This window comes from Dendrobium catenatum, unplaced genomic scaffold, assembly GCF_001605985.2.
Source record: "Dendrobium catenatum unplaced genomic scaffold, ASM160598v2 fragScaff_scaffold_474, whole genome shotgun sequence".
NCBI classification, from domain to species: domain Eukaryota; kingdom Viridiplantae; phylum Streptophyta; class Magnoliopsida; order Asparagales; family Orchidaceae; genus Dendrobium; species Dendrobium catenatum.
In genome coordinates this window covers 130,343-140,844 of record NW_021318936.1, presented here as the reverse complement: position 1 = coordinate 140,844, position 10,502 = coordinate 130,343, and the positions used below count along the sequence as shown (strand labels likewise).

The window sequence follows — 10,502 nt, the reverse complement described above, 5'->3', positions numbered from 1 at the left end:
ATCTATCATATAGCAGAAAAGTAAATACCTCTCTAGCCTAGATCTACAAGTGGTGCCCTAGCAAACCATCTAAAGTATATGAGGAAGGCCGTGTGGCTTGGATATATCCTATATCATATAATTGGTTCAAGTTGTCTAATATTTGAATTTTTTGAATGTTGAAAGGTAAATTTGGTTAGAGCTTAAATATTAATATGTTAAGATTTATTCTAGAATATTTTTGTAAGCTTAATTGATTAAAAGTTTAAAGGTTGATAAATTTTAATTAAAATGATTAGATGTTAGTTTAAATGTTGGATTAAGGTTTTTTTGGATTTCTAAATGATTTTTTATTTTTATTTTTTGGAACTCTTTGAATTATTTAAATGCATTAATTAAAGAGGCCAAAATTTGACTTTTTCATTAAAATTAAATTCTAGAAATTTAACATTTTTCATAAATAATAGACTTTAGTATGAGTAATTAGACTATAAGTTTGATGAAATTAGATTTTTCTACATTTTGTTATGAATTTTTGAAATTTAAGTTAAAATTTGAACTAAAGTTGACTAAAAAGTAGACTTTTTGATTTTAAGTGATTTTTGATGATTTGGATTTTTTAATAAATATTTAACCTTACATGGAGTTCCATGCTTTTGAGTTTACTCAATTTAAAAAATTTTATAATTAGTTATGATTTTTTAAAATTTTGGTTAATTAATTGATTTTTTAATTATTTAATTAGAAAGGTTTTGATTGCTTTAATCCAAACTCATCCTAAACTGTATGAAACCACTCTCAAAGGTCGGAGATGATCCATGGAAGTGTTTTCAAGTATTTAGAATTTATTTGATATTTTTAATAATTTTTAATTATTTTGTTTATTTAAATATTATTTTTCACTAAAACTTAAATTAAAGTTAAATTAAAGGTCTAGTAATGATGGTTTTTTTCCTAAATATAGGATTAGATTCTGCTCAGTTTGATATATTAATTATTTTTTTATTTAATTTTGATTTATTATGACTATTTATAGTTTCTAGGTTCCTAAAAGGGCATAATTTTGATTTGCTTAGTTTTTTGACTTAATAACCTGAAATTTAGACCTAAGGTGTAAAATGTCACTAAGATTAGTGTTCTAAAGTTTCACCACTATTGGATGTGTGTATAATTTCTTAGAATTTTTTTAAGTTAGATAGACCTTATCCTTAATTATTTTTCCTAGGTGTCATTAGTATTCAATTGGGTTTGAAATTTTGTTCACCTAACCCTGACACTAAATTACACATACGAAAGAAAAATTCAATCCTAATTCGAAGGGGTGTATGAGTTATAAGTTTTCAATATTTATGTCAAAATCTAAAAAAAAAAACTTTGAAATTTTAATTCACCAAAATCCTGCCTATAATCAAAGCTGCATTTTTTATGGAATGTGTGAATCACACCATAGTTTAGCATATACAAATTTGAAATCAACTAGATCACCAGATTAAGAATTATCAAAGAATTTTAATTTTTATTAAAATCAAAATATCTTTAAAATCAAAATAACTCTATATAAATTGATCTAAATTAGTTAAAATAAATTTAAAAGTAAATCTAAATTTTACACAGTTCCAATGAGCCCAAGAACATCAAATTTATACAAGAAATGAATTTTTGGTGAATTTTTGAAGGTGAGAGCATTTAAATTTATTTTTTTAAATCAATTTGATTCAAAAAATTAGATTAACGGCTAGGATTTGGCTACATCTCCATGCATTCATGCTGAAGAACCAGGGTTCGAACCCTAGAAAAGGCATGCAGATAAGAGATGTCCGATCGGCCTAGATAAAACGAACGAACGGCCCAGATTAACCCAAATTTTTCAGTTCATTTTTTAACAGAATCTTCAAATGCTCATAACATTCGATCCAACCGTTCAAATTTGATGAAATATAAAACGTAGGATCTAGGTACCATAATAGTTCAACCCATGGAGTTTAAAGGCTCCATGCATTGAGATTTGGGAGAAATCAAGATTTAATCATATAATTTAAAATAGGGATAACTTACAATCCAAACGTCAGATTTTGATGTTCTTGGGATTTCTGGAAAGCTGGGGAAGTCATCTACAACTTATTGAAGGATTCAAGAGCTGTGAACAGCTGGATTAGAATTTATTACATCAAGTATTCTTTCTCTCTCTTTTACTCTCTCTCTGTCTTCACCAAAATATGGTTTGGAGGTTTGGAAGAGATGGGGAAAAGCATGGAAAAGGCTTTCTTATAATTGTATAGATTAAATCACCATTCAAATGGGCTAGAGACTACTAGATACGGAGGTTTCTGGAAAATGAAAAGCCATCATGACTCTTGGGAAGAGTTATGTAGTTATCCCTTATCCCTTAGGTTTAGATGGATAGGATTGAGTAGGGAATTCTTAGATTAATGCCAAATATCCATAAGGCTATCAAGATGTATGGGGAGAGCAAGTGGTAATTAAAGCCCATACAAATTCATGATGAGATAGAGGGTAGTTTAGTCTTTCAAAGCTTTTTATCTATTTTTTTAATCATTTATTGACTGGTTTGTGAGAGGAACTTAAAAAGATGGTGGAGTGAGTTGGAATGGATTAGAAGTAATTCACTTAGAGTTTAAGTGAATAAACACACACATGTGGGCATTTGACCAAGCTATGTCTAGTTGACTTGGCCAAATCCATCATGATTTGACTCATGGTGGGTTTAGAGACATTTGAGCCATGGATTCGCATTTGAGGATTTAATAAGGTTTAAAATGGATTGATTTAATTGAGTGCATTGAACTGAGTCATCTAGGTCAACTTTGACCAATCATAGACTCTTTTAATTAGGTCAACTATTGGCTAGGTCAAAGCTCCAATCAAAGCCTAAATCACTACGAGAAGTGATCAGGTGAGCATAAGAGGATTTGGAATTGATCTGGAGTATGATTGGGTGTAAATAAGCTTAAGGGTTGAGTGGGTCAACCTACGTTGACTTGGTCAACTAGGTTGACTCAAGACTTGGGTCAAGGTTAAACAAATTTGAAATGATAAATGGGGTCTGGTGAAGGTAGTTTCAGGAGTCAAAGTCAACTTAGGTAGTTTCAGGAGTCAAAGTCACCTATTTGGGAGTGATTATTACGTCTGGATACCAAATGTGTCCATAGACTAATAAAAAGCATCACATCACTGGGTGCTCGGTACTGATCGCAGTACCACTCGATACCTTGTACGACCAGAATAAAAATTCCCTATTTGGGCCTTTTTTTATATAACTACAAAATGCATTATAAAAGTAAAAAACCGAAAACTAGGAACAAACTAAAGGAAAGGCTCACATTCCCTCTTCACTAAACTAGATAAGGAAGAAGGTATGCTTGCAAACGAAAAGTCCTCGAAACAAAAATTATTCTTACAAGATTCTTTGAAGAAAGTTGATTGGCACTTGGATATTGGGCTGGCCAAAGAACTTTACTTCCTTAATGACTTCAATAAAATCATTTTCCATCATGTGAATAGGGATTGTAACAAAGTAGCGGATTTTTGTGCTACTTTAGCTTTGGAAGGTAACTTTACTTTTGATGTTTTTTCTTTAGGTAACATTTCGACTCCTTTGATTAATTTGATCAAGGATGAGATGTTACCAATTTAGTTTGTATCTAGGTTTGTTCCCTTCTTTCCTTTAATTGCATTGCTTTTGCATGGTTTAAAAAAAAAAAAAAAACAAAAAAAAGCAAAAATTATTCTCTTAAGCTAAAGTAGCACAAAGATCGGTTACCTTGTTACAATATCTATGAACATGGTGAAAAATTACCTTATTGAAGTCGGTCAAGAAAAGAAAATCTGTATCCTCCCAATTGCTATATTGCCACATCTTTTTATTCAAAGAATTTTGAATGAACTTGATGATGTTGTAGTTATCACCTTCTATTATTATACCTTAGCTATCCAGCATCCATCTTTGTATATACTTCCTTATCAACAGTATAGCCTCCTTTTCAAGTTATGCCACATCCCAGTGTACTCTTCTTTCCCCAAAAGCTTGTAATAATCTTCCTTTGTGATCTCTAAAAGCTCCACCAATTCCAGCACTATTAGAGATTAAGAGAGAAGCATCAATGTTTATTTTGATCCAATCTAGCGGTGGAGGGTGCCAAACATTTTGAAACTCCCTAAGGAGATTAGCACCCCAGCTATCTAGGATTGGATTAGCATGAATCATTACAATAGATAACACATTTGCTACAATCATTGTGCTGGGTAGAGTAGTTTTGCCATGTAATTTCCTGTTTCTGTCTTTCCAATATTCATAAACTGAAGTACAATACACCTTGACTGTGTTAGAAGATGTTGCATAAATTCTCTTGAGTTCTGTCAAGCATTCCTCCAGCGAATGAAAAACAGGGATATTAAATCCCCATCCTTGCAGTTTTAATAGAATTTCTATCAAATACTTACAAAGGAAAATGATATGCTCAAGGTTCTCAACTTGTTGACATCCCCTTACACATAAATTGTGGTTGATAAGTTTCCTATAAGTAAGAAACTCATTTGTTGGGATAGCAAACTTGCTCATCCTCCACCAAAACAGTTCCACCTGAGGGGTTAGCTTCACCTTCCTAGTCCAGGATGAAAAACCAAAATCTCCCTCTCCCTTTTCACATTTTAATGACTTTTCATATGACATAGCAGTAATAGTCTTACCAGTATGTTGCTGAATTTCATCCATATAATCTTCATTAGCAGTGTGAATTATTGGAATTTGTAATATGCAAGATATAAGTTCCTCATGAAAGAACTGATGAAGTTCTTCCACATTCCAGCATCCATTCAAAGAGATGAATTGATCCAGCATTACCTCTTCCAGTCCCGTGCAGTCCACAAATGTTGGCCAAGCTCCCAAACATTTATCAAGAATCCAAATGTCTTTAACAACATTAATCTTTCTCCCATTCACCACTTTCCATTTCAGCAGAGATTTTAAAAATTTTCCACCCTCTTTTAGAATTTTCCAAGCCATAGAAGCTCCTTGTTTGTTATCAGCATCAAATATATTATTATCGTATTTGGCAATAATGATTTTATGGAGTAGAGAATCAGGTCTTGCATGAACTGCCAAGAAAGTCTAGCCTTGAGAGGACCAGATCTACAAATTGCTGAATGAAAATTCAGACCACTAGCATCTCTCGGTTTACATAGTTCTGGCCATGACACATAATGCATTCCTCTTTTACCATTGCTTTTATGCCATATAAAATCTTTGCAACATTTATCCACTTCATAAAGAACTTTCTTTGGAACCAGCGAGCGAGTTGATAAAAAATTTGAAGTTGATAACAGAGAAGACTTCGCAAGAGTGATCTTACCAGCCAAAGACAGTTTTTTGCTACCCCAAGAGTTCAGCTTTTGTAGAACATTGTCCAGCAAATTCTGAAAATCAGATTTCACCAATCTTTTCAAAGCCATTTGAATGCCCAAGTAATGCATCTCCTTAATTACTTTGTATCCCAAAATCTTCTTGACTTGGTTCCTGTTGGAACGGTTATTAGCAATGCTAAAAAGAATTTGGGATTTAGAGTTGTTCACCTTCAATTCCGTCCAAGAACAAAAATTAGCAACAATTTTCTTTAAAATTTTGGCTAGCTTTTTTGAGGATTATGCAAAAAACAAGACATCATCGACATATAAAAGATGAGTAACTTTTTGAGCTCTTAGTGATATTTGAATGCCCAAATCGTGCCCCCTTTGTTCAATTGCATTTGAGAGTAATTGGGAGCACATAATGAATAAGTAAGGAGAGAGAGGACATCCTTGACGAAACCCATTTTCAGCCTTAATCCACTTGGACACTTTCCCATTTAGCAGAAATGAAAATATGACGTCTCTGACACACTCCATAATAAGAGAGGAGATCTTAATAGGGAAACCAAACATATGTAAGACTTGATTCAAAGTCTCCCAACACATACTATCATAAGCCTACTCCACGACAAGCTTAACCACCATCATTCCTTTAATTTTATGTTGGAAGTCCTGAATTTATTGAAGACCTCATGAGCTAATAAGCAGTGATCCGACATCGATCTTCCAGGAATGAATGCAACCTGTTCTTCTGAGATAATTCTATCAATGCAACATTTCAATTTATTCATGATCATAGTTTCCACAAGCTTATAAGTAGTTTGACACAAACTTATAGGCCTATAATTTGATGGAAATAAGGGATTTTTAATCTTGAGGATAAGGACAATCAGTGTATCTCTCCATTCAGCATGCATATTACAGGTTTTGAAAAAACTGTCAATAGTGTTTCATGTCTCTCCTTTCATAATATTCCAATAGAATTTAAAGAAGGATGCAGTAATACCGTCCAGTCGAGGAGATTTATTGTTCCCTTTTTCAAAAATAGCCTTAATAAGCTCATCTTTAGTAAAATCTGTATTCATCAAATCAACTTCAACCTGTGAAATTTTCTGATTTTCTGGAATAGTTGACCAGCCCGTTAAAATGAAGTCTCTAGCCTTACATTTTTTTAAGAAAAAAACATAAAAAACTTCTTCAATGTGGTCAAAATCCTCCAAAAGATTATTGTTTTCATCTTTGATTTGTCTAATGAGATTTCCATTTTTCTTAGCAGAAGCAAAATTATGAAAGAATTTTGAATTAGAGTCACCTTCCTCATGCCATCTAGCTTTTGCTCTTTGGTTCCACCATGTAGATAGTCTCCCCAACGTGAAATTGAGCTCATGAACTTTAGTTCTAAGCAACTTCAGCTTCTCCACCGAAAGCCCAGAAATAAAAGATTCTTCCAATTGAAGATCCAGTATTTCCTTTTTCAGTTCTTCCTTCAAAGTATTCAACTCTCTACATTTATTCTTGTTCCAGAAGTATAGAGACTTTAGAGTTCTTCTTAGTTTCCTTTGAAGTATATCCACATTATTGCCATAATCTGTTTTCCTCCAGGCCTTTAAAATAATTTTCAAAGCTGCAGGATAAGATTTACAGGTGTCTTCAAATCTAATGATTTTAGACTGCTTATTAGGAGGCTCAAACACCTTACTTGAAATAGGACTTTGGTCCGAAGCTACCCTTGGTAAGTGTCGAACCAATGCCATAGGAGTTCTCTGCAGGGCTACAGAGTTCATCAAGTATTTGTCTAATCTCTCCCATATTCTGGCTGCACCTTCTTTGTTGTTGCACCAAGTGAATCTTGGTCCAACAAAAGCAATTTCATGGAAATCATTATTTGCCATATAAAGCTTCATCTCCTTGGATCCTTTAGAAAAATAGAACCTCTTGCCTACCCTTTTATCATCCTAGGAAAGAATGCAATTAAAGTCACCTCTAATAATTGAAGGTACATCACAAGGCAAACATTTTTCAAGTGAATCTTACATTGATCTTCTAATGTAAAGATCTCTACCTCCAAAAACTGTTGCCACATTCCACGTATCCAATGATGTGCTGTTAAGAACACCCAATACTACTTGATAAGAATGTTCAGTGACTTCAATGGATACAACATTTTTATCCCATAAACCAGTATACCACCCAAAGTTCCTTCAGTGGGATGATGAAAAAACCCCCAATTACTCCCAATAAGAAGATTAACATCTCTTCTGTCAATACTAAACAATTTAGTCTCAGTTAGACCATTAAAAAACCCACCATTATCCTCACGATCTCCTTAAGATATAGGGTGGCCTCCCATTTTTTTGCCCCCCTACAATTCCAGAAAATGAATGGTGACATTAATAACCAGGAGGGGAAGATTACCCAGCTTTCTTTCCACCTTTACTGTCCCCTTTTCTCTTCTTATGGGTAACTTCAACCGGGCCTAAGCATTTCACTTACTTTGCCAATTTATTTTTACAAGAATTTGTGATCTGATCTCCTGTATCCAGTAATCTCTCAGCACTGTTTGGCTGAATTATTTTTGAAACAGGAATAGTTTCAAAAGAGTCTTTAATTATGTATAGTTCTTCTGCTTCAGAAAATTCAACAACTTCTCCCTCTTCATGCTCTTCCATCAGGATTTGGAATTTATTATTAACACAAATATCAGCAGTTTTTCGTTCCTTTATCAGCTATGTATTTCCCAGCATCCCGCTTTCATATTGGTTTTCAGAGACATCCTGCAGCTTTTTAGAATTTCCATTCTCAACATTCTCAACTTGATTCTCCTGCATTATTTCTATCTTTTTCTGAGCAGTTCTAACAACAGGTTTAAATTCCTATTTCATACGAGCTGTCTTTTCTTCAATCTTCTTAAAGTTTCTGAATCTTCTATTTTTGAATTTAGTATGAATCCAGGGTCCATATTCATCATCATTTTGAGGCTTTGGGACTTCTTCAGCAGCATTGTTATCAGCCACCTTCACTTTGTTAGTCACAACATGTTCCTGGTTATGTATATCAGGACAATGAGACTTGCTATGTCCTACTATTCCATAGTGATAACACAGAGAAGTCATCTTCTCATATTCAACTTTTTGAAATAGTCTCCCTTGAATTCCTTCAATCCATACTCCCTAAGGCAACTTGTTGTCAAGATTGATGCGGACACAGACTCGTGCATATTCTCTCTTCCCCCATTTGAAAGAGTTTCCATCAAGAAATAAAGGTGTTCCAATCTTTGAAGCAATTCGAGAGATATTCTCCTCATCCCAACAACTCAGAGGTAAAAAAGGAAATCGAATCCATACTGGTACAGTAATACCTTTTAATGATTCTGGGGAGAAAGAATTAGACTATTTATCCATGCCGATAATATGGTTTCCAATATACCAAGGTCCACCGCTCAGGTCTTCCTCCATTGCTTCAATGTTGTCGAAGGAATAGAGAATCCAATCAAGCCCAAGAGTTGTTAAATGGAATTTCCCAAATCTACTCCATCGTCTTCGGAGTTCCAGGCTACAAATAGAAAAAGGGATATCATTCCCTAGAACTTTAATCATAAGAGACTTCTTCAAGATTTGCGAATTGGCAACTTCTCGCTCAGGATTTAGTTTTACCGCCAAACCATCATCATATATCTGTGTAGTTTCCATATTATAATTCAGTTTAATATGCTGCGTCTTCTTCCACGCAGAGACAAACTTATCTTTGGATACCGGATCTTCTTTATTTTCTGGAACAACCTCATTGATCTCAACATGATTTTCAAGTTGGTAGTCAAATTCCTTCTCACATGTTTTTGATCGCTATCTTCTTAGACTCCCACAAACTTGTTAACCTTCAGGATCAATTCTGAAGAAGAAGACACATCGTTACCTATATTCACAAGAGAATCAGGTTTTGATATGGAAAGCTTCATCAGACTCTTTCCTTTTCCTTCAACAGAGGAATCTTTTTGCATCTGAGGTCCATCCCCCTCACGTATTATCAGATTAGAATGAGGTCTAACAGACGGTTTATCTGTAGCATCTGTTCTGAATCTATCATTCTTATGAATGATACCGCTGGCAACTTTGTCTAACAGACAGCTTATCTGTAGCATCTGTTATGAATCTATCATTCTTATGAATGATACCGCCGGCAAGAAGTTGCCGGCAGTCAGGCACCACCATCTTCAGGTAGCGCGGAAAGCCAGCAAAATAGAAAATTCAAAGAATCGCGAAGAGTTTCTCTCTCTAGAATCCCTATTTGGGCCATTAATGGGTTATTAGGTCAACCTAGATTAACTTGGTCAACCAAGTTGACCAAGGAATGGATTTTAGCTCAAAAGGTTTGAAATGATATTTTGAGTCTAGTTGAGGTGGTCCCATGTGTTTAAATATTCATTTGGATCAATTTGACTATTTGGACCCTTAAGGGGCCACTATGGCTAACCCTAGTTGACTTAGTCATCCAGGTTAAACAAAATTTTAATTTTGGGGTTCAATGGCTCCCAAATGGTATTTGGGATTCATAGGAAGAAGTTTTAAGGGTTAAAGAAATTGAACCATGTTTATTTTTGGTCAAAAGTCCAAAAATCTCTTTAAAGGGTGTTTTTATCATTTTGACCCTTGATCAACTGGGGGGTCAAAGTGGATCCACCAAAATACAGTTTAGTTCTCAAAATATCATAATTAAGGGTCTAAAATTGATTTGAGGCTTCAAAGAAGGATTCAAGGTCAAATTCTACTTATGGACAAGTCTAGTGGTATATTTAAAGGTCTTATAGCCTTTGGTTTTTAATCCAATTTTGGGGTTAAAAGTCCCATAATGAGTTCAAATTTGGAGGATAGACTCTAGGGACATTCCTAATCAATATTCAATTGACAGATCATGAATTGAGGGTCATTTGACTAGGGTTTAAAATGTTTGAAAATTTACTGGAAAAGACTTTCAGGATAGAACCCTTAAACCTTAAATTATGGTTTGAATTTTTGAATTTGAACTGGATTATGGAATTAATTACTTGAATTTCAATTAATCAAAAGCCTGGGTTAATTTGAATCAGGATTGCTCCTAGGGTCTGGGTTGATTTAGGATTTAGACTTGTCTTAGTATTCTCATACAAAAATGAGGCCAACATG

The 10,502-nt window shown here is 34.1% G+C and overlaps 1 protein-coding gene across 1 annotated transcript; it reads right to left on the bottom strand.

Annotated features, from left to right (window-relative positions):
- Nucleotides 1–3,985: 3,985 nt before the first annotated feature.
- Nucleotides 3,986–8,012, bottom strand: LOC110098917. Its single transcript, XM_020825868.1, has 6 exons — nucleotides 7,837–8,012; nucleotides 7,651–7,705; nucleotides 6,350–7,298; nucleotides 6,033–6,094; nucleotides 5,178–5,568; nucleotides 3,986–5,094 (listed from the first exon to the last, which is right to left on the bottom strand). Exons 1-6 carry the CDS (start codon nucleotides 8,010–8,012, stop codon nucleotides 3,986–3,988), a joined length of 2,742 nt encoding a protein of 913 aa, XP_020681527.1.
- Nucleotides 8,013–10,502: the final 2,490 nt, after the last annotated feature.

What these genes read in the sequence shown, in the direction of transcription:
- LOC110098917 (XM_020825868.1), bottom strand. Translation starts at nt 8,012, where the DNA reads ATGGAAGAGCATGAAGAGGGAGAAGTTGTTGAATTTTCTGAAGCAGAA. An exon ending in AGGAGATCGTGAGGATAATG is followed by an intron (nt 7,299 to 7,650) that starts GTGGGTTTTTTA and finishes ATTCTTTCCTAG; the next exon opens with GATGATAAAAGGGTAGGCAA. An exon ending in TAAATCTCCTCGACTGGACG is followed by an intron (nt 6,095 to 6,349) that starts GTATTACTGCAT and finishes GAATTATCTCAG; the next exon opens with AAGAACAGGTTGCATTCATT.